The sequence below is a fragment of the Anser brachyrhynchus genome, assembly GCF_964034855.1.
Source record: "Anser brachyrhynchus genome assembly, chromosome: 3".
In the NCBI taxonomy this organism is placed as follows: domain Eukaryota; kingdom Metazoa; phylum Chordata; class Aves; order Anseriformes; family Anatidae; genus Anser; species Anser brachyrhynchus.
The window spans coordinates 55,292,362-55,316,962 of NC_137696.1; the positions used below are offsets into that span (position 1 = coordinate 55,292,362).

At 38.3% G+C, this 24,601-nt stretch overlaps 1 protein-coding gene across 7 annotated transcripts in view; it reads left to right on the forward strand.

The window, feature by feature from the left end:
• The window catches only part of GRM1 (glutamate metabotropic receptor 1), a 186,549-nt gene that overhangs the window by 18,313 nt on the left and 143,635 nt on the right, over nt 1–24,601 (forward strand). For all 7 annotated transcript variants that reach the window (XM_080587285.1, XM_080587286.1, XM_080587289.1 and 4 more), the window contains one exon: nt 18,024–18,273. In XM_080587285.1, coding sequence (XP_080443411.1) covers nt 18,024–18,273 — 250 coding nt within the window. The remainder of the gene's footprint in view (nt 1–18,023; nt 18,274–24,601) is intronic.

Consider the following 24,601-nt stretch of genomic DNA (forward strand, 5'->3'; position numbering starts at 1 on the left):
TATTAGTAACTTGTCTCCCAATCTTTGTAATTTGTGAGTGTTATTGATAATGTTTTTATACTTTTTTTTTTTTCCAAGTCACTGATTAATGTTAACTAGTAAAATCTAAGAACAGAGTCTTGTGGGACACAATACAAAGACAACCATTCTATGAGTGTTCCTTCACTGCTAGTATATGTTGGAACCTAACATCCAGACTTTAATCTATTTTATGCATGCAACGTTGATTCCTATCATTGCAGGTCCATAGCAAATATGTAATGTAAAATAAAGTTAGATGTCCTGCATTATTACTTTTAATAGCCAAACTTACAAATCCATGGATTAAAGATATTTTAGATAACTGAATTTGAAAACTCTGGTTTCCACATATACATAATTGGCACCTCTTACATTATCATGCCCCCTTTCTTATTTATTTTTATTTTTTATCACTTAAGTTTCATGTCAGCTCCTGAGTTATTTTGTCCAGAATGGATGTCAGGCTGACAGATCTATAATTACTCAGGTTAACTCACTTTTCCTTTTAAAGTATTGCACAACACTGCCTTTGTTGCAGTCCTCTAGCACTTTATGACTTCCAACAGTTATTGAATATAATTTCTAGTAGTTCAGAGAACTCATCAGCCACTTCTTTCAGAAGTTATCTGAACACATGCATGTTAAAATGCTTGCTTTTTGGAGCTTCCACTTCATTTCCTTCTGAGCTGGGAAAGCAAATTATCTATTCATCATCATCATCAACACCATCATCATCTTCTGGTATGTATATACTGTCTGTGTCTTTCAGAAAATACAGAACATAAAAACTTGCCGAATGCTTCTTCCTGTTCTGCAGAGTCCCTTCCAGAAGTGACACAATGTCATAATCCTTTATCAGCATTCTCCCTTCCCTTCCCTTCCCTTCCCTTCCCTTCCCTTCCCTTCCCTTCCCTTCCCTTCCCTTCCCTTCCCTTCCCTTCCCTTCCCTTCCCTTCCCTTCCCTTCCCTTCCCTTCCCTTCCCTTCCCTTCCCTTCCCTTCCCTTCCCTTCCCTTCCCTTCCCTTCCCTTCCCTTCCCTTCCCTTCCCTTCCCTTCCCTTCCCTTCCCTTCCCTTCCCTTCCCTTCCCTTCCCTTCCCTTCCCTTCCCTTCCCTTCCCTTCCCTTCCCTTCCCTTCCCTTCCCTTTTGCCAGAAGATGGCAAATGCCTGATGGTGTCAATCAGAAAGGTTGCCCAGCCAACATTTGAGCCACTTCAATCAGTGAGTGAAAAACCCAATGGGTTTTGCATTGAAGAAAAATATCTTTTGTTTCTCAATGATAATAAGTACAGTAAACATCACAAGGGAAAGTGTTTATTCCCCATGTAGTATTATAATGGATCTCAACCCCCTGAAAAAAAAATAAAGGCAAATGGTCCTTTGTGATTAAATTAAAATTCTTCACAGCACCCCATTAAGAAAAGACAAAATAGTTCATCTTTTTTCTGATGTATATACCCACATGAACATACTGAAATGCTTCAGATGTTTTTATTTACATATTGTTTTTTGTTCATTAATATCTGTTAACATGGCTATCCACTCAAAATAAAGACATTATTTAATAGGGGAGAAAAAAAGCAACTAATCCACTTAAAATTAAGCAATCAAGATGGAAAATAGCTTGCAGAGATCTCATGAAATGTTAAGAAAACCAGAATTCTTTCTGCTTCTGACTTTCTTTAGATTTGCTAGGTGAGAGAACAGGCATCATGTCAGAAGAGCAGCAGTGCTTCTGAATGAGCATTTATCAAGTGCTAACAAGAGGATGAAGGAAAATTGAAAATGCATTACAATCTTATTCTTCATTAAAAGTGAAGTACTAAATTTTCCACTAATTCGTTTTGACAGATGATATTCTGACAGAGTTGACACCTATAACAAAATGTGACTAAAGTGGATGCAATTCAGGAAGCAACGCTTTAATTTTTTTCCTAGCTCTATGATGTCATTGACATATATAATTCACATTTGGGTTTCTTTTCTTAAATCAATTTATTTTTTATCTTTTTGTTATAGGATAGATATCTACCTACAAAAGCAGTGAAAACAGTAGCTTCTTAGATTACACACAAAATTAAGTAATTAATTTGATTAACATTGCCAGGGAAAACAGAAATGTCTAACCTCTTTTCCTAGGCAGTGTGTGAGGTGACATTTTAAAGCATGACTTTTGTTAACAGCCTTTTCTGTCTCAAGTTGGAGTCTTTCATTGGAGATACAAACATCTTATTATAAATGTTGATGAGATTTAACAAGATAGATTGCTATGGGGGGAACACTTGCAAGCTAGTTTCTTGTAAAACTTCAGTTACAGCTGTCTTTGAGATGCAGGGTTGAAAGCAAGGTTGGCAGATGTGTTCCAGCAAGATATTTCAGAGGTATTCCAGCAAAGTATTTCAGATCTAATTATCACTCATAATGTTTTGTTTGCTGGTTACTGAGATAAACTCTAATCTCTGCTGCAGCCAAGAAGTGCCCAGTGAGACTCATCACACCAAAAGGATTTATGTCCTGATCAAGGTCCTGCCATTCCTGAGCTTTTCTTTAGAGGTTATGATGAAGCTTCTCTAGTACTTATGAACTGAAAGGAACTTTCCTTTTCCAAGGAAAGCATCAAATGCAACTACTCTTAGCAAGCACTACAGGGCAAAAAGCTGAACAGCCATGGCACCAGTTAGGGACCTATGAATGCCTTCATGAGAAGAGGTAATTCTCTTTGGGCATGTGTATTAACAGTGTGCCACCACCAAAGATAGTCCTAGTTCCAGTAAATATTTGGTTACTCAGCTGTCTTTCTGAATATGTTTCCTCCTCCCCACCGACAACTGAATGTATGAATAATGATCTTAGTGAGCAGAGGACAGAAAGGAAAAGAGTCATCAGATATAGTTCTTTTCACTACAGACTGCTGTGCAAAAAAATATTTATTTCAGAAGATCCTGTATATTAACTCAGTAAACTAATGATCTGACTGTTTTTCCTTTTAAAAATAATTTCTGTAAGTAAGCTGTCGAGTGCGTTGTTAAAAAACACTACCTTTAAATAGTATCTATAATAAAGAAGTTAAATTTACCTCTAGAAGAGTCTAGTGGTTTACATTTTTTGTCAGATCCTGTTTTTTTTTCTTTTTTTTTCTTTATCACCTCATTTCATTTCTAGCATGTCTTATTGGTTTGATATGCCTTCTTTGTAAGCTAAGGAAGATGCAATAAGATGGCTCAGAAATATTGCTATTCTATATTGTAAAAATTCTCAGAGGTATTACGTAAGCTAGTAACCTTCAATTTTATCAGCAATCATTTGCTTGAACCTCTGTTTTTTAAAATAAAATCCATAGAAATTCAGTTTCACAGAGTAGATATTGGCCCTCACTGTATCATTTAATGTGCTTTCCAATGGCATATAACCAGTCAAATTATAAAGCTGAAAACTGAGGTCTGCCTAAAGCATCTCCTTTTCATAATATGTTAATATGCATAACCATATGCTTTTCTGATTATATTAAAACCTGGACAGATGTATATGATAAGATTGTAGTTCCTTTGAAAATACCATAGCAATGCGGGAGATGTTTTTAAGGATAAAACTGATCTTAGACAGAAAATCTCATACACATAAAATACAAAACTTAACCTAACCCGTGTTATAAAGGAGATGGGACCACTGAAGAATCTAACAAATGTTCAAAAGATATATGTATTTATACAAATTCTGTCCATGATTTTGATATTCATTGTTGCCAAAGATTTTGCAGGAATGAGCTTTCTCACAGTTGTGCCAGTAATTCCTGTCAACAGGCTGATATTTCAAGAGCAGCCTTCTGCATTTGTACTCACCCTCTCAAATGCAACAAAAACACATCAAAACCCTCTTTTGTGGGGCTGTAGTGGTGATGGAGGAGAAACCATTGCATCAAAAGGACAGAGTGAGGGTCAGATGGTTCTTGATGGGCACTTTTCCTCTCTCTCCATACAGAAGAGTAACAGCATAGAATTAGTTGCTTTGCATTGCTCATGGAAGTTGTGCACACTGTATACATGACAGACTTTCTTATCTCCTTATTCTTCTGTGTAAGCATCCTAGAGAGGTATGAGCTGAATCCATAGAGGAAATATGCTGAAATCTGTGACCACAGTTTGTGTATAGTTTTGTTTATCAATAGCTGTTGATATTTTTACGTCTATGCAACCAGAAAGAGGCTTGAATTGGATCCTGATGGCATCAAAGGAAATGAGCAGTGGCTAATTTCAATATAACCTTCTGAGGCTCCAAACAGTTTCAAGGAAGGTAAAGACAGATTTGCATTCAGACTGCATTTTAAATAAAAACAGTTAGTTTTTCTATTGAAGACATGGATGGTGGAATTCATAGCAGCATTTTAGAAACAATAGAAATCCTGCTGCTAATGTAACAGCTAAACAGTTTCTACACAGTTCCCTTAGTATGAAAATGAGCTTTACTCAGTCCCTGAGTGTCTCTGCTCTCATGTAATACAGGTTCACAGATGCCCTGAACTTCCCTATTCCAATCATCTGTGGTTTTGTTTCTATATAGAATCACATACTTACAGAAACATCATTGGAGGTCTAATAGGAGAGTGTTCTTCAAAACAGCCTCTCTAAGGCAAATCTCATTTAATTAAAATTGCCCCGTAGGATCACTGCATTATGATCAGCTACTCAAATGGGAAAGTGCATGCAAATCACACAAACTACTCAGCTGCATGAAAAATAGTACTAAGAAAGAGAAAAATTAAAATCAATAAAAGGGACATATCATTGCCAGACAAAATGGAATGTGACTGGCATATCTCTTCGTTATAAGGAATCAGCTTCTTTCTATAAAAGTGTGGGAAGCATACTTTTGTTCTCTTGGTGAAATCTTGATACTGTACTAAGAACCATAAAATCTAACTTAAGTATCTTGCTTACTTTGGAGAAGAGGAGGTTATGTGAGACTCATACAAAGGACTACCAGGTCTTCACTTTAGTGCTGGATATACTTTGACAAGGAGAAAAAGAGTATATGTGGCTCTTCAGTGGTATACAGAATTTGCAGTGATGATTTTTTTCTCTAAGAAGACTCATTCTGCCTGTCCATATATCTACCACTATTATGAAAATTTTATGAGCTCTTTGTCAAAAATAACCTGGTTGTTTATTGTAACAACAACAACAAAAAGATATAAAGATATAAAGAAAGAAGAAAGAAAATTGTCCAGCATAATTAGCAACTAAAATTTTGTTTATTTTGGAACTCACATGTGTTTTGGTATCAGCTTCAATTTAGTTGATTATATTTGGATTAGGTACAAGAGGCAGATGATATCTGGCCTGAAAACATTCTATGCATCTGAGGGATTTGGTATCTTTTCACTCTGTGTTGCTTACATCTTGTCACAGAATATTATGTTATTTTATACCAGAGGCATGTTAAGGATGCTGGGTTATGCAATGTCAAAATAGAGTTCGAAGTCTCTATTTTTTTTTGGGTCACATACCCATGGTGTCCAGTCAGGACCTTGGGGATTGATTTTCTAATACTCGCAATTGTAGAAGCACATCCATTGAACTTCTGTATTCCTTTTTGTCAAAAGTAGGTCTTTTATTGCTGGGTAGAAATACGTGGAACGTTTTAGTGCCATGCTTGCACAGATTAGATCCACCAGACTTGCTGTCACAAGAACAAGAAGCCTCCATGTGGCCATTTATTGACTCCGCCAAGGTAGACACGTATGACATCCTGAAAAGCCCCATTGTCCCCTTACATCCTTGATAGAGACCCTTGTCAAAGATGTCCCTCACATGTGGGGCTGCCCAGCTTCACTGTGCCAGAGCACTGGCTGGGTCTTCCTGAGGAGTCTCACCAGGAAGAAGACAGGCGGGTACCATGTCTGTAGGCAGATTTCTCCACATTCCCATGGCTGTGAGATCAGTACCCGCTGCACTGAAGCAGCCCGTCAGCTTTTACAGACAGCTGGCTCCTCTGCCAGAGCCTTGCTTCATGCTGCCAGCGAGGTGCCAGCGCTGAGGCTGGTAACAGCCCAGATCTGCCTTGCGGTCTGCCATCTCGCTGCCTGCTCTGACAGTGGTTAATTACAGTCTTCCTGGAGAGCTCACATGCAGTGAGGGGTATGTGAATAGCTTGCCCTGCCCTCAGCAGCTGCTGTGCTTGGATGTGTTTGGCTTGTGCTCGGCATCAGCCTCTCTCCTCACATTTCCACCAGCCACCAGAAGCTTGTCCCCACCAGGAACCTGCTGTCCAGGCTCACCCGCCTACCTGAGCCCTCCCTCTCTCCCCATTTTCCTCTCAGCCTGAGTCACCATGCCAATAAACCAGATGAGGCCCAGCTGAGACACCCACCCTGCTGGCAGCAGCCTCCAGGAAATAGGGCAGGAGGGCTGACGTGCTGCTTGCTCCTGCCACACAAGCCTGCAGCCCATCTTGGGGCTCTGCCCCATTTCCAGGGCCTGCCAGTGGCCTCTCTGCCAGCCCTGTTCTCCAGCGCTTAGTTTCTCTGAGTGCTTCAGCCCCCACAGGTGTGATTTGGGAAAAGATGTGGCAGTACGAGCACACAGGGCTGTGCCCTCCTTCTGTGCTGACCACCACCCAGCGCAGACCCCAGGGGGTGCAGGCAGCTCATGAGACTTCAGCAGGGGGCTTCTTTCTTCACCTAGTGGCCCCTTCTGGGGGCTTTTACATGAAGGGTGAGCAGATGAAGCTGTGCTTGGGTTATGTATTTGGGTTCATGTTGTTTTAAACTGGGGTCAGGAGACTGCTAGGGCCTTCTGGATAATAGCACTCCTTGTTGAGTACCAAGATGTCATAGCTCAGGAGCTGTCTGCAAGCCAAAGGGCTGTGAGTATGGAGAAAGCAAATTCATGTTGTGTAGGGGAAAAAACAAACAAACAACTTTAACACTTTGTCCATGAATTGTCTTCTGCCTCAAAACCTGGGAAAGAGTCTTTCCTTTCTCCCTCCAGCCAGCTGTGTTACTGGTCTGCATAGCAGTGCTACATACATCTCTGTGAGACACACGATGTGAGAAGGCATTCATAAGGTGTGCTGCAAAGGCCTCTTATCCCAGAAGCCTTGCCCCATGAATTTGCAGAAAGGAAGGTGCTGGAGGTGATCTGGGAGTGTCCTTGTGGTTCACATGTGGGTGCCAGAGGACTCGGGTGGTCCAAGGTGTCCCTGCTGGAGTACAGCTTGACAAAGCCACTTGTACACAGGACCACTGCGCTTCTAGGTTGGTATGCAAAGCTCTGACAGACAGAGCCTGTAGTTCCTGGCTGCCAAATTTGTGTAACAGTCAGGTCATTTCACTATTTTTTCCAAGTTTTTCTTGGGTCACTGTTCTTTAAAACCTTTCCTTAGCATCTAGGGAAACTTGAGTAAGAAGTATCAGGGAAAGAAAGGGACTATGAATGAGGTAGGTATTTCTGGTGTGAAAACAATAAGTGTGAAAACAGAAGAGGAGGAATAAAAACTAAATTATTATTTTTTTTTGGGGGGGGGGGGGAGATGAGTGTCACGACTAACAGGCCACAAGAAATCAATCAATAAAAATGCAGGAAAAGCCCTACCTCATTCTTACTGAATTAAACAAGCCAAGTATTTCATAAATCCACATTTAATCTCTCTTAATCTTTAATTTCCATTTTTCTTGACTTTTTATTATCAATAGCAGTGTGCAAATAGAATGGCTAAGAGGCAGCATAAGGACATACAATAGATGGTATCTGATTGTTCTGGAGCACCTGCTGAGGTGGCATCTCTCTTGTTTGTCTTCATGAAATTTGTGTATCTTTTTATTTTTTCCAGCACAAAAAAGATTTCATTCTTCTTGTAAGACAGAAAAAAGGCAGGAGGGACTTGGCAATGTTGCTTTTTCTTCATTCACCTAGGGGATCAGTTCAAACAATTGCTTAGTACTTGCCTTAGTAAAAAAAAGTCATGGGATAGCAGGTGTGTCTGACTTCAAGAACTTTATGAATGACACATTTCTTTCAGCCTTCAGAAATCAGAAATTGTGAATAACTGAAATGCTCTGTTTTTTTTCCAAAGAGGTGCGTGCTAAAGAATGAGATGCATTCTTGCATGTGTCATAGGACTTCAGTGATGTTGATGCATCAAGTCGTCATGCTGCTCAGCTAGGATTTTCTTTCCCAGTTGTAATATTTTCCAGTAGGGGAGAACTGGCACTGAAGGTTTTAAATTTACTTTGAAATTCCTGAATAGTTTAGGTTTGTTATTCTGATCCCAATTAGCCATAACATGGGGATAAAGAGACAGAGATAAAAGCAAACCAATCAAGAATGCAAGACTGTCAGTCATAGAGTTTGTTGTTAATTTTCTGACAGTTGTGACAGTTTTGTTCTCTTAGGACTTGTCTAACTCAATGCCTACGCTCAATCCCAGTTTGTGCTTCTGTAGCTTAATGGCAATTCAGAGAAGAGAAGATGAACTGTTCATTTTTGCATTTAATTCACAAGTAGTATTTTAAGTGTTCTATAATATCTCACATTTTCAGCTTTATAACTTTGTCCTAATTGCATTTAGCCAGTTTTTCTATCTCACAAGTGTGCCCTTCTGAAGCTCAGTCTTTTAAATTACCTCAGTGGGAGCTACACAAAGTAAACTAACAATTCTCTCCTTGTGGTAATTCAGCCTGTACATTCATTTCCTGTATGGGCTGCCTAGATTCTCAGCATTATTCACCTTTTCACCTGCAGATACTACAGTAGCCTGTAGGGAAAGGTATTTCAAACATTTCATCAAGCAGCATCAGAAACGCGTTTTGACACTGTGGAATTTAAACATTTATATTGTGTTAATCCTTGAGGTTATTAACTCAGTTGGAAATACTGGCATCAATATCTTACCTCAACTTTATTGATGGAAGAACTACTCAAAATTAGGATTTTATTTTTTTGTTTGTTTGTTTTCAGTTTATTTCTGTTAGGCGCAAATCTTGCAAACACTTCTGCTATGTATTCGACTGCTCTGCTGTAAGTCTTTTAAAGCATTACTGTGAGTACTGGAATCACCATATGTGACAGTGTTTGCAGAACATGGATTTCAGCTTAGAGTAATTGGAAATATTTTGACTAAATGTTTTATTTGGTGGGGGGTTGTTGCTGAAAAATATTTATAAAGTTAAATTCAATCTTTTTGAAAATGTTGATTCTCTAAAAGTGAAACACTTCTCTTTAGATAAATTTTATTTTTGCTTATGCAGTTCTCTTTTCCTAGGCCTTGTTCTTAAATTATTAAAAATGTGTTTTTGCTCCTTATCTCTAGCTTTCAGACTCAGCATCTAAACCTTTTTATGTTTCTTTCTTTCTTTTTGTATAAATCTAAGAGGCAGAATTATTAAATAAGTTATTCTGGGTTTCTTCCAGCTGTGCTGATATTTATTACAGATGATTAATCATAGTAATCAAAGTCAAAAGTAGTCTGTGAGTTAGAGTAGATAGTTCAGATAATATTAGAAAATTATATTTATTTTCATCAAATTCTTTAATGGACATAAAAGGCAAAGCAGTATCTTTTGTAAATGAATTTAAATTAAAACACAATTATTTCTAAAATTACATAATTGTCTTCTGAATAATTATGTTATAATATCAAGGGATTTGATTAAGCATACATCAGAAAAGTCTTTCTTCTCATTTGCAATAAACCCCAGAAGTTTATTCCATTTACATGAACAATTTCTCTGGTGATGGATAAACTGATTAGGTGTAGCTTCTTACACACGACACTAAGATTTATCACTTACATAGTATTCCAAAATTGACATAATTAACATCAGGAGCCGTGGCTCCCATAAACAGAAAATTTAGGTGTCTAAAATCATATATAAGCCAAAATTGCTCTAAAGGCCATGAACATTTACATATGGTATTATAGTTGAGGTCAGTAGCTTTTTAGATATTTTTTTTCAATGTTAACAGACAGTAAGTAATAAAATTTAATAGTTTGTTTTTCCCTCTTAAAAAATAATAAATTTAAATTAATAAACTGATTTCTCTGTGCCCTCAGGTTCAGAAACTAGACAGTCAGTAGAAATGTCTTCTTATTTTTAATTTTTAATTTTTTATTTTTAGATTTCCATTCATTTCTTTATGTTCAAAGCTTCATTCATAGTAGGGTACATGTGTAATTTTTGATTGCTCAGGGTTGCCATCAGTGTTTTAAATCTTGTGCTTGAAATGTGAGCTAAACTAATTGCATAATTGCCAAAGCATGAACAGAACTGAGCATTAATTCCATTCTTTCTTTTTGAAACATCTGCTCATATTTAAAAATAAAATAAGAGAGAGAATATGGTTCTCCTACTTTGATGTGCCTTTTGAGTATTCTTTCCAGAAGTATTTTTGCAAATAACTTTACCAACGGTAATAATCACAGAGAGCTTTGAAGAAACAATAGATTATTCATAGGAGAGCATTCTCACTGGAACTTATTCTTGTGTTTACTTTCTTCTGTCTTATCAAGAAAGAGAAAACATCTGTGACCACTGTCCAATCATTGCCAAAGAACAGCCCTAACCAATGGTTATTGTTAGGGGTCGTTAGATTACTTTCAATAAATTCTAAAGAAAACTGGAAGCTACTGATAACTCACGAACAACAACAAAAGAATAGGTTCAGTGAGTAAATTTTTTTTTTTTTACAAGTATTGTATATCAGCCAAGGATTTATCTAAAAACGTTCCATTAGAATATAAATAAATCTCTAAAGCTCCTCCTTGTTATAAATGAAATAAATAAGCACTAGGAGTATTCTTTGAATAAATTTAGGGAAAAAATTAACAATTTGGGGCATTTTTCTTGTTTTGGGAATGTTATTTAGCATTACTCTCATCACATCAAGACTGACTTCACCTGTGCTTGTATTTCTGACAAGAATATCAATTAGTTGTTCAAGATGATGCACCTGTCTCATTCAAGATGAAGGCTTAAATATAACCATTTCATCTGTCAGCAATGTTTTACCTATGTTTGGGTCTACTTTATGGAGATAATACATAGCTACGGTGAGCTGTTGGCAGAGTGTGCATGCTTTGTAATTAATGACAAGAGGTAACCTAGCATTTAATAAAATAATTTCTTATCTGAAATATAGTTTCATTTCTCTGAAAAGTTGAACTATGATAGGAATGCTGTATTATTTTATGGCTACAGCAATCATCAAACACCAACCTCTCATTTACTGTTTTTATTTTCTCCCTTGTATTCAGTTTTATGTGAGTTCAGAAAATGAAAAGACTAGTCTTGTCTCAACAGCTCCCTTTCTGCATTTCTACAAGGGCCTGAAATTTGGAAGAAAATAGGCCATAAGCACAGATGGCAGAGTATTGTAGAGCACCAGAGATGACTCAGTTCATTCATTTAACGCATCCTTCTGGCTTTCATCAGGCTGGAGTGCTGTTGGTTTGAAATCCATGGTAAGCACAGGAAACTTTGCCAAGGTACTTTAAAAGAATGTGGAATGTTTACACTGCTACCTCAATTTCTGATAATGAGTTGCCCTCTGTCATTGAAAAGAGAGTGAGGCCTCCACCCAATGCAAAATCTCTCCAGTGCTGTCAAAGAAAAATGAGCATGGAAAGATGAGGGAAAGTCCGACTTCCACAGATCCATGAGTTGGCCTGGGATGCAAACTAGTGGTGGTAAGGAGGTCTCCAATACCCATGGGTGGTACCAGGCTAAAAGCAACTTTACAACCAAGCAGCTGGGACATGAGCTGAGTGAAAGGCGCCCAGGGAGTAGTGGGCAATCCAGCTGGTCTCCAAACACCGTTGTACTTAGAGAAATTGAAACAGCTACTTTGGCATTATTTGTTGAACAATTTATTTCTTTGCTGATTTATTTGCAAGCTAGTTAGAATAAATAAGAGGTAGGGTTTTCCTTTTAAGCTTTGAGTGTTAGAGTGGGATTTTAGGTTTACTGACTTTTTTTTTTTTCTTTTGATGCTTTCTCCACTGTTCTGTTCTGACTGATATCAGAACTGGAGTTCATATCCATTCAGTGTTCTTCTTATTGTAAAGTGGCCTATCCCTTAGCGTTTCTAAAGTACTCTCATAGCCTAACTCTTCTGCTTTGAAGTTTCCTCTTAAAAACATGTGAGCTGAAATATACTCAGTGAAGAAAGTGGTGTTGAAAAAGCTATCTGGACTCTGAAAAGAAACTGTGTGGTAAAGGGCTTTAGGCAGTGAAGTCAACATTACGTGAAGAACGTTCACTGAAAAGGAAAGACAAATTCTATTTGGAATAACTGATAACTCATAAGATGTAGCCCCTTTGACAACAGATTGATTTTAGCCTTGAAAAATATTTTCTAGGGAAAAGTGTTTTAGTGTTTTATTTCTACGCTTTCCACAGTGACAGGGAAATCTGGCAGAGGGGGGCTGTGTTGGCACAATTGTCCTGGAAGACCTGTGCCAACAGGGCTGCTTTTGCTTCCCCAGAAGAAGGTATTACTCTTGTTGTGAGTATAATACTTACACATGGGAAGAACAGAAATAAGATAGGTGGGCAGATCCACTCTTCAGCATCTCGTTTTTTGCCAATCTATTGCACTGATAGAATGGCTTTAGACTTAGGCTTTTATTTTTAACTCTGTAGATCAAAAGTGTTGACAAATGGGTGTAAAGGGTTGAATTTCTACAGCTTAGAAACTGACTGCTTATCAGCTGAGCCACATTAGCCAATGGCGTATACACTCCCAGCCTATTACAAACATGCTAATTTAAATCTGATTGTTGGCCTTTTTAATTTTAGTTTGCAATGGACGAGGAGTATGCACATGCTTATTTAATATGGTTTGATAAGAAACACATTAAAATGAGACAACTCAATCGTTTCTCATTAACTGACCCTATTCAAAGATAACCCTGATGGTGAAAGGAAATAATGTATTTTGTAGGGGAGAAAACTGACACTTTTTAAAAAACTTTATTTTAAATCTGTTAAGTGGTTCAAAACCTTCTGGACATGTATTTGGAAACTGTACAGTTATTGTTATATTTAACATTGCCTCTAGATTTTTTTTTTTTTGAAATAGCTATTGGAATATATCAGGAAGCAATTTAGTAATTAGATTATGTCCCTGTTCTACTCTTCACAGCTAATCTGTCTTTGCACTAGAGAAGATTTTGAGTAGTTATTCCTTGTTGTTAAGTCATGCAGCTCTCTTACTTTTTAAAAAATTATTTATTTATTTATTTATTTATTTTAATTTTCTCTCTGCCAAAAAAACATTAATCAGCTGAAGAAATAGACTTTTTTACAGTGATTTGATACTGAAACTGAAATGAAGTTTGTACTTTGGGCAGTATGAGTACAAGCTTGGGAGAGGTGAACAAACATCATAATGTGAAGAGAGGAAAGAAGAGGACCAAGAATAGTTTCTGACTTATTTGTGAAAAGAGGGACCTTCCTGTGTTTTGACAGGCTTCTGAAATACCCTGCAGTGAAGCTAGACTTTGTGGTTCTTATTGGTGCACTTCCTTCACTGTGTGTTTGCAGGGTATGCTTCTTTTTATTCACTTTTCAGCTAGATTGTCATTACTGCTGCTGTTGAGAAGCATAAATGTGGACAGTACGTCACTGTTAGCACAGAATAGGTCACCTCACCTGAAGGTGTTGCTCATTGCCCATGTAGATGAAGTATCTCTTGCTTCTTGCCTTTTGCTATTTAAATGCATTGGAACATTCTTTCATGCACAGACATCTTTCTCCTGATCTCTTTTCCTCTCTCTCTCTCTCTCTCTCTCTCTCTCTCTTTAAAGGGGGGGAGAGTCTAAGAAGGAAGCTGGTATTTCCTATTGACCCTGAAAGCTGAGTAGGAGAAGAGTCTCATAATTTTCCTCTTCAGCATTATGGTTTCCTTTCTCTTTTAAGATTATACGTATATATATATATATATATTTAATAGAACAGGTGCTAACCTACAGATTTCAACAGAATGCTTTCTGTAGCACAAATATGAGTGGTTCATGTTGCCTTATGCTGCCCCACAGATAATTGCTATCCTTGAATGAAATCAGACATTGTATTACATGGGGTGCTCTGTTTTGGTTATAACCCCCTTGGAAATGCAGCACTTTGTCACATGGCTCAGGCGGATCCACACTCTGTGCATCCCTCAAAAAGACAATATCCAGGGTTCTCATAAGCATCTGATTGCTAAGGCTACATTTCCGCTTCATTTCATACATGGAAAAAAATGGCTCTCTTGACAAAGAGGATGGAAGTAAAATTGCCAGACAACTATAATAAAAAGAACAGTATAAACCTTTCAGATGAAGCTCCTGGGCTCTGCTCCCCACACTGCTGAAGTGCTAATACAAGCAAATAGTGTAACTTCCGTTGGCAGCTGTGACTTGAATGTCTCACAGGAGCATTTTATGAAGCTAAATTTCTGAATTACTTTGGGGGGCTTTGAAACAAAGAGTTATACAAGTTGATTGTTAAGTGTATACCTGAAAATGTCATTCTTTTCATTAGGGTGACATCTTTGATTTCTACCAAAGCTTCATCTTCATATTTTTGTTATTTAACTGCATAGAATGCAGAGAGTTAGAATAATTCCCACTGTGTGTAGCTCTCACCAGCATCTTCAGGTACATGAATCCTTCAGCTGGAATAGCCTCATGTAGGATTCTTAGAGTGGTGAAGCAAAGCTGTCTGTCACTGAGAGAACAGTGCTCTTAGTACAATTGTAGTCATGATAGGGTTAGAATTTACCTTTACAGTGCTGTACAGACTCTACTTGAAGCATGAAAGGAGAATATCTCATTCTCTGAACAGGACACAAGTTGAACAGAACTTTTTTATTATTATTTAAGAGGGATTAAAAAAAAACAGCAAATCTTAAAAAATAAATAAGTAAATAAAAAAATAGCAAGGTACCATGGGGCTTAAAATATGTTCCTGGCTCAGTTAGCATTTGGGTACAGTTCAGAATGAAACTCGGTTGTTTGTAGCCTCAAGATAATAAATACTTTGTCATTTCCCAGTTTATTCTAGTAACAAAAAGACAGTTATGAATGAGATTGGATTTTCGATTGCTCTTTCAAAGGAAAAATGACCCTCAGTCCATGGTGGTGTTGTAATTGTTGATCCTGTTGTAGCTCTTCACTGACTGCCATACTGTGCAGATTTCTATCATTACACGTTTCCCTTCTCAGCTGTTGCATGTGTTGATTGAAACTGATGTACCCAGCAAGCTGGTACAGATGGATATATTCTTGGCTGTTGCACAGAATTAATTAGTGTTTTCTATTTTATATATACCCTTATGATGTGCTTACCCCAGTAGCTGAGTGCACCGAACAATGCGTCTAACATCTGCCACATGTTCATTTTCTTCCTGGTCATTTCCCCTGGAGGAGGAAGGTGTGCAGTGTGCTGTCTTGCTTCGGGAGTGCAGGAAACAGGCTTCAAAAGGACCTGGTTCATCAAGTTTCATCTCCGTCTGTTGCAGACGTCTACAATTATGTAATGCTCTTGTGAGCTTACCAGCTCCATTCTAAAATAAGATTTCTTTCCTTGTACTGCTATTGGAAAGCTGTTTCACAACTTCATAGAAGGGTTAGAAAGTTTTTCTTTTCAGCCTCAAATTTTCTGCTTTGTTTTTGCTTATTTGATCTTGTGTCTGTGTGGTTCTTGTTCTTAATGAGCTTTTATACCTTCTAGGCTCTTAATTGCCTTTATTGAATTTATAGGCAACGCTCCTACTTCCTCTTAGCCTAGTTTTTGTAGGCTCTTTTACTGTTAGTGCAGGTGTGGCTGTGTGTTTGAGATGATTGTTATTCCATCAAATTAAAGCTAGGTAAAAGCATCCCAAGTGAATTTAATTTTGTATTTTTTGAAATCATTGGCTTCAGTTCACTTCAGAGTTTGTGTTGTCTGATGTATGATAAAATCCCATCCTACCCTTACATTTAGGGCATTATTAATTTAGGTAGGAAACCTATTATATTTGTTTTGTACACATATTATATTTGTTTTGTACACATTGCCTAAATATCTAGGAAGATTCAGTTTACTCCAGTGGCTCAGCTTAGGTAAGATTTTACTTCAGTAATAATCCCACTGACTTCAAATGAGTTTACCCGTTGCATGAAGTTCCACATGAAACTGGAGGGGGGTTGGATCCAATGATCTCTTGAGGTCCCTTCCAACCCCTACAATACTGTGATTCTGTGAAACTGGGCATTATATTCCAATTTCTTTCCAAAGTAAGAGGTGCTTGCTAATGCAAGTTGGCAGCAAGGCTGTCCTGCTGCAGCCTGGGGCCTGAGACAGGTCATAAAAGTATTGTAGCTCAAACTGCCCAGCCTCAGGTCCTGCAGTAAATCCCTTGGCAACTGTGAGTTATGTCCTATAAATATAAGGAAATACCTCGACAGTGTCTCCTCTGAGCATCCATCTCAGCGTGACAACCCCTGCGAGAGGCAATGGTGCTTCCCCAGGTACAGGGGCATGGGGCAGGGCTGAGCAGTGTGGGGCTGCTTGCTGGTGCGTTCCCACCAGGCACAGCCCTTCCTCTCCTCTCCCCACAGCCGTGCAGGCTGCTCCCGTTCTAGAGTACGTCTGGCTCACAGGCAGCAGAGTAGACAGACCTGCGTGCTGTATCTGTCATCGAGTCACAGATTGGAAAAGAGGCCATGCCTCTGTGCTGCAAATTTGTGAGGAACTAGGGCAGCTCAGTGCAAAAGGCTTTGCAAGTTGAATTTTGTACTTGAAACTAGACATGGAAGGTTTGGCTATATCCTAGTACAATTATGACTATATGAAACTGCACAGTTTGTTGGATCTGCTGCAAATAATTCACATTTCTGGAAAAATGTACTTATTTTTGTTGGATTTATACAGAATGTCTGATCTGTCTCTTGCTGAATTTTCTGTGTTGTTGCTGTGCATTTTGGGGTGTTGTATGTTTTTTTCTGGTGAATGTATTTAGGCTGATTCAGTAGTCCTTCTCATTGCAATTTGGTATTTGAAGCTGTCTCTGCAAAGAGGAGAGTTGCATCTCTTCAGTTACCACAGGTTTGGAAAAGTCTGTGTCTAGAAGTATTGAACATATTTGATGTTACTCCCTCAAGAAACTGAGCAAATGTTACAAATGTGGATAGCGAAAAAATTGGGCTTCTCTTTTTGAATGATTTCTTGTTACTGTTAATAGACAATTTATTGTAATCCATCTGCTCCTCTTGTCTGATTGATGTTCATCATAAATCCTGTGCTCATGGCAGGCATAAAATATTCAAAGAAAACTTGAGATTTCACCTGTCTCCATAGCTGAAGGCAGTTTGAGTTTTACAAAGCTGGTTTAGGGATTCAAAAATATATGAATAGAAAAAATAAAAGGAATTTTAGAATCAACTTTGATATTATCTGAACAACAAAGTCAAAATCTTTCTGTATTAGAGATATTTTGGAAGTTTTTACAGATGGTTTCCTATTATGAGAGAAACATCAGGTCTAAATTTTAACTGTCATGAACACTGGTCAGTCAGATTAGTGCACGTGGCTTTTAAAATGTTACCAGATCAGAATGTTTTATGTTTGCAACCATTTTTCATTCATTTTTATTATTGAGGACTACATGTGGTACAGAACAGCTTAGAATGAAATTGTTTTTTCTTTTTCTTGTGACTGGTTTTCTGGAATAGAACAACTGTGATTATTGCCAGAGAAATGTTAATACAACTTTATATTTACTGTCTAAGCTCTCTCTGTCCCCTTTTCTACCTCTCCACACCTTATTTACCTTTAATATCCACTGGTAAATCAATGTAAGAAAAGAAACCTGCAGTCTCCAGGTCACTTAAGACCTACTGATCCACAGGTATCTCATTGTTTCACTGAACTCTGAGCGTGTTCACTTTGGAGGACCTCCTTTGCTCTTTCTAGTTGACTCCCCACCCTTAATTTGGTAAGTGCATGTTATAATACCTTTTTTTCTTTTTCTTTTAAAACAGGCAATTATGGGGAAAGTGGAATGGAGGCCTTCAAAGAGCTGGCTGCCCAAGAGGGTCTCTGCATTGCTCATTCTGACAAAATCTACAGCAATGCTGGGGAAAAGAGCTTTGATCGCCTGCTGCGCAAGCTACGAGAAAGGTTACCCAAGGCTAGAGTGGTGGTTTGCTTCTGTGAGGGAATGACGGTGCGGGGGATCCTCATCGCCATGAGACGCCTGGGAGTGCTTGGGGAATTTCTGCTAATTGGAAGGTAAGGCTGTGAGTGGATTTCACCGCAGCTCTTCTCCATCTCATCCTGCAGGCAGTTCTGTTTCAGAACTGTGCAGTTCAGGCTACTCATAGTTCTAGTATTTACTTTTCTAATGAATGAAAAGAAGTGGCAAGATGGTAGAGCAGATCTTGGGAAAAGGATGTGAAGATGAGTAGCAACTTAATTGCTGTTGTTAACTTTTGCTGAAGTAAATGTTAATTATTATCTGTTTTTTACAGACATAAGGCATTAGTGTTTTTATGCTTCCACGCACTCTGGAGAAATGTTTCATATGCAGATTTTAGAAGCAAAATATGGGATGAAGAATTCTGATTTCAGAATGTGAGCTGGAAATGTGATACATGATAGCATTTCATGTGGTTTTATGAAGGAGATACTAACTATACTTTGGTAATTTGAAAACATAAATTTTCAAATGTTTTTGATTACTTGAACTTTTTTCACAGCCTTATGGTTACAAACTGGCATTCGCCATGGTATACTTTATTCTGAGCTTTGCTGTTGGAGTTAGGGCACCAAGATTACAAGGATATGTTTATTTTTTAAAATACATACTGATTTGGCCATCAGCAAGATTGATATGTTTGCACTTACATTACTGAACAGTGCTGGTGTGTATTGGACAGGCAAAGACTGACTTATTTCCTCTAGAATTTATCAGTTCTTTATTAGATATCCACTGGAATATGGTCATTTTATTTCTATCATACGTGATCTATCCACATTCCCATTTTTGTGAAAATTCTTATTTCGAGGAATCTCTTTCACCTTTTTTTTTTTTTCAATGTCTTTATGTCTGGTTTTCCATTTCAGTGAATCTTGTTCTGATGATGAGGGCTGACATATTCTGTCTCGTCTGTTAGATTGATAATGTCTTTTTTAATCTTTCTATTCACGCTTTGTTTCTCTCTTATCTATTGTTTAAATACCACTCCTTCAAGGTTTTTGACAGTTTTACCTACTTAGCTTCTGTTTTCTTATTATTCTGTTGTCATTTTGATCTATCAAACTTTTTTGTCCCTTTCTCTCCCTGAAGTTTTTCTGTCTGTCACTCTTGTGGCTGCAATGTTGTCCTTTAGCCCTGTACTATAATATTGTTCTTTTCTTGCATCACTCCTCAAAAATCACAATTATGATTCCCATGACTATGATTCCCATGATTCCCATGATAGCTAACCTTACCTTAGTAATCATCTGAAAGCAATCAATGGTTCTCCTTTCATTGTTCCTTTTTTTGTTACATTTTTTGATTCCAATCTATTTAAAGCAGAGATTGTGTCTCTAGAAGAGTGTGTAGACAAGATGCAGTGCATTTGGAAAGCCCTCAGCATTAAAATTAAAGTAGTACGGAAAATGATATTCTGATTTAGATTTGTGCATGTGCTTTTCATCTGCATCATTCAATATGCACCAAATAATATGCAATGAATAGTGGAACCTTTCAGGACTGACATATTTCAGTGAATTGAAGAACCTGACTGTAATAAAATTAGTCTGGATCACCGCATCCCTGGTCATTCTGTAAATACCCTGGCAGCTTTAGGCAGTGTACCGTATTCATGCGTTGTTGCTTTGTAGTAGTGTCTTATTGTTAACCTGATTTTGGTGCTTTCTCTGACTCTGGCCATACAAAGAGCCAAAGGAAATAAGTCTCTTACTTTAAGCACCAAAACTCAGTATGATGGTAGTACAAACATCAGTTTCTTATTAGGTCATTTACGTGATCCCCTTATTTATGGATAATATATAAAACATTTTAGCTTCAGAATTTGACTAAAAGCCTTAACAAAACATTATGATACTCTGGTTCAATTGTTTGTCTTAGAATCTGCCCTACAGCATTGCTCTGAACTTTGTCAGAACCTCTCAACTATTAAATGTTAATAGAATTTCTTTGGAAATCACAATACATTTTTCAGATAGGCTTCAACATAGTCTTATTTTATGCTGGTAATAGAGTATGTGAGAACCATTTTTAGGACTGGGTCAGATCTGCCTTTTTAGGTGATCTGGTTGTAAAACAGACTGGCTGTGCACAGTCTGGATTGTGCTCAACAGATGGTTGAAATTAAAAAAATATTATAGGGCTTGCACATGTTTTATAAGTGCTCACAGAACTAAAAGAAAAGACATTTTCTTTGAATTGTTCTGATTAAGAGATTAAAAAAAATGGCAAATCTAGCAAACTTATTCACAAGTAAGTTGCAGTGAAACTGCAGTGCTATGAATTTGGTCATCTGTATACAAACAGGAACTGAGGCATGTATTAACATTGCTCTGACATGCTGTTTAGTCATTCTCATTCAAGTACCCAGCTAAGCAAAAAACCAAAAGCCTTTTAAGAGCATTCTTTTTATTGAGGGAAGTGGGACTGAATGTAAAATCAAGACTTTTTGCAATAGCGAGCTAAACAAAGCCTTTAATGTACCCACAGGTTCATTATCAGCTACACTATATCAACTCCATAATCTACTCTGACTCACTGTAAAGAGGAAGCCTTTACAAAAGGACACCTGGCTAAATAGTGCTCTTCCTGCTATATCTTCAGTATTGCTATTGGTGAAAGCAGACAGGCATTGACAAGCTCAACTAAGTTCAAGGTATCAGAAAGAGAGCTGAGAACTAAATTTGACTTTAGTTTAAATTGGGAATGATACTTTGGGAATTATAGGGGGTTACACTGAACCGGGACTGGGTTGTCATTTACTGGGGAATTTTCCAGGATGGGCTGACTATTCTCAGGCATGGAGTTAGGAGCCTATTTGTGCCATATCTAAGCAAGTGTTCCTAAATTCAGATCAAAGATCTGACTAGAAGTTCAGTCTACTTTGCCACTGGAAGTGGGAGTCTGTTGTATTAGTGAGAAGAAAGGGAATACCTATTTCTGAATCTGGAAGGAAGCAAGGCTAAGACATGACAGAAGAAGGGGTTATAATCCCACCTGAGGGAGAATAGCAGATGATTCTGAAACTAATACAGTGTCCCAATGTAGTGAAGAATCCAGTAAGAAAAATATTAAGCTTTAAAATTAAGGACCAGAAAGCTGAGAAAACAACAGGCTGATAATATACAGGAAAGGAAGTAAAAAAATGAAATGGCTTTATTTAAAAACAGTGATTGCATTAGTATTGCTGTAACCAAAGGCAAAAATTCTATTAAGAAATTAAGCTGCTCTCTTAAGGAAAATTCAGGTGATAGCTCTTTTAACAGAAATTAGTTTTTATATGAAGTAACTATATAGAAAGATGCTCAACAACATGCTTCTAATTATGTTTACATAGACCACTAGGTTTTATATTACTTAATAAGCATAAATTAGGCTTTGTGAGAATCTTTCAAGATGGATGAATCTCCTGTACATCATCTGAAATGATACATCAAGTCAAAGCATGTAACTGACTGGCCAGCATCTCTGAGTAATGCAAAGCAAATGAAAGATGCAAACAAAATCCCAGAGTTCAACAGTTACTCTGAGATCAATGGAGAACTGACATGTTAGATAAATAGTTGGAAATGAAAATGCTCTTTTGTAATTTCAAAATTTCTTAAACTCCTACACAAAATGGTTTGTGTAAATGTGTGAGGAGTTTTAGGAAGGAAGAGATACGTTAATGTACCTGCAGTTTCAATATAACACCAAGTAATGGAATATATATTGCTTTGTTTCTCTAGGCTTTCTGATGTTTTATGGTATTCATTTGTATTGCTCTATAGGCTGTTGTAGAACCATGAATTTGAAGTGCTGGTAGGGTGATGTCTTATGAAAATTTAAACACTTGGCAGTGAAGGTATGGTTGGCACCTCTGTTGTGAACGTAGTGCATTTTCAGAGGGAAAAGTGAGTTCTTTTTCTACCTAATAAAGCTCTTTCAGCATAGGGTGACAAAACTTTCAAGGTGGATGGTGTGATGACATTTTCCCTGACTGCCCTCCCTTCACAAGTCAGTATTAATAATGGTGTTTCTGGCATTTAACTTCACACTTTGTGAAATGTTGCTGAGGTTTTCAAGTTCAGCAGGGGAGAAAACAATTTTATGGTCACGTATGACACCAGTGACCAAGAAAAGTCTTCTGCTAGGACACAGAAATGGAGACTCTAACAACTAAGTCTTTGAAGTTTGGCCTGCATTTCATTAAATATGGAGACACTCAGAAACAACCAACAATTTTCTGGTTTCTTGGGGAAGTGAATGCATCCTCAAGAAAATGTTATTTAGCAGATCTCACTAATTGATATGCTGGACCCAATTCAATTTTACTTTGCAAGGCAAAACACCAGTGTAAAACTTATGAATGAATTGCTTTTGGTGCTGGCCAGATCAGAGACAGCCTAGGTAATACTGGCCTATTATTAAATTTCTGTGATTGATAACGAAGTCCTGTTGACATGGCAGCATGCCCTGGTAGGATTTAAGAGATTTCTTAACCTGGTTTCACTTATTTCTTCCCAGTGGGCACGATGGGCAGGTTCTCCTTCCCACAAACATCCTGAGGGCTCAATTCTGTCACCACTCTTGTTCATCAGCCCCTTGACAGCTTTGGGGAATATGATGAAATGATGTAGGTGGGTCTGGTGGGGATGGCGTTAACTTCATAGCAGCCTGTATGGTGCTGTGCTTTCATCTGTGGCTAAAACAGAGTGGGAACACCACACTGTTTATAACACCAATGTTTTGACTCTTGAGCAGTGTTTGAACAGTGTCAAGGTTTTCTCTCTTCCTCCCAAGCCCTCTCAGGTAGCAGGATGGAGGTGGGCAAGGCACTGGGAGGGGATGAAGCTGACCCAAACTGACCAAAGGAATATTCTATTCTATATGATGTAGTGTTCAGCAGTACAAGCTCAGTGAAAAGAGAATGTAGGGGGCACATTTGTGGTTATGATGCTTCTGAAGCAACTTTTGTATGTGTTGATGCTCTACTTTTCAGCAAGTGACTGGACATCTGCCTGTCCATGGAGAGGAATTAATTCCTCTTTTCACTTTGCTTATACACTCAACTTTTACTTGCCTTCTTAAACTCTCATTATTTTGATCCACAGGTTTCTATTTCCCCTCTGTCCTGTGGGAGAGGGGATTTAGATTGGCTGGGTGTTTGGCTGTTGGCCAGGGTCAACTCACCACAGTCATTTTTGGTGCCTAATGTGTGGCCTGAGATAACGACAGCTTTGATCTGATTGTGTGCTGTAGCCATTGTGGCTGTTAATTGGCAGGATTCTGTGCTGGTCATGGAGCTTGCTTGCTTTACTGTGTATTAGAGTCTAGAGGCTAGTGGCCATTTTTGGCTTTTGCTGTTCTCTGGGCTGCTTATCACTCTATTTTGTTGTGCCTGTGAACATATTGATAAAAGCAATGGCCGTGCACTTGTGTTGGCATATGGCCCAGGCATGGATCATGTTCTTTTGCTGGGTGAGCTATCTTGTGGAGAGAATGAGGGATTACACCTCCCTTCTTGCCTCTGGCATTGGTGTTGCTAGCTTTGTTGCATGGTCTTCTGAGGTTTTTGTACATCTGTACAAAAGCTGTTTGGTCCCATTATCTTTTGTTGGCTTTTCATTGGGTATGTGGAACCTGATTTCATCAACCTGATATAAGAGTGAACAACTTGTTGGTGAGGCAACAGAGAAATGTGCCCTTGGGAGGATGATCCCTGGATGACAAGGTGTATGGGAGGATTTGAGCAGGTGTGCAGGGCAGTTATCACGTTTGATAGCCTACAATTTTATGGCTGAAGAGACATGTAATCCCATTGAAATGGAGAACCATTTGACAGAAAGATGACTTGCCTACCCCATTGGGAGCTACTGATTCATAGCACTGATGTGGGGCTTGCCTTGTGATTGAGCCTCCTTCCAGCTCCATCACAGGAGCAAGGGAAGAAGGGCCTCAGGATATGAGAATGCCTCAGGTTAAGACAGGGACACAAACCCTATCTACAATAATCACTCTAGGAGTCAAAAAGAAAAACTGAAAGCAGAGATTGACGGGTCCATACAATCCATTAGTAAGGGAAAAGGAGGAAGGGTCTGATTAGGAAGCTGGTCCTTTGGCAAGAAAATGGGAGGAGGAAATGACAGAAGTCACCTAACAGTCAAAAACCAGGAGTGACCCTATGTGAACTTTGATATAAGCAGAAAGATTACATTTGTTAGCCAGGTGAATGGATTGCTGCTTGGCTGCTTTGGTGTTGGGATGCTGGGGATGACAATCAGAAATTAAAAGGTAAGCTGATATCCCTCGCTATGGAATGGGGGGAAGGCCAAAGAAATTGGTAGAGAGGCAACAATCCATGGCTTCTGGAGGTAGTTCTTG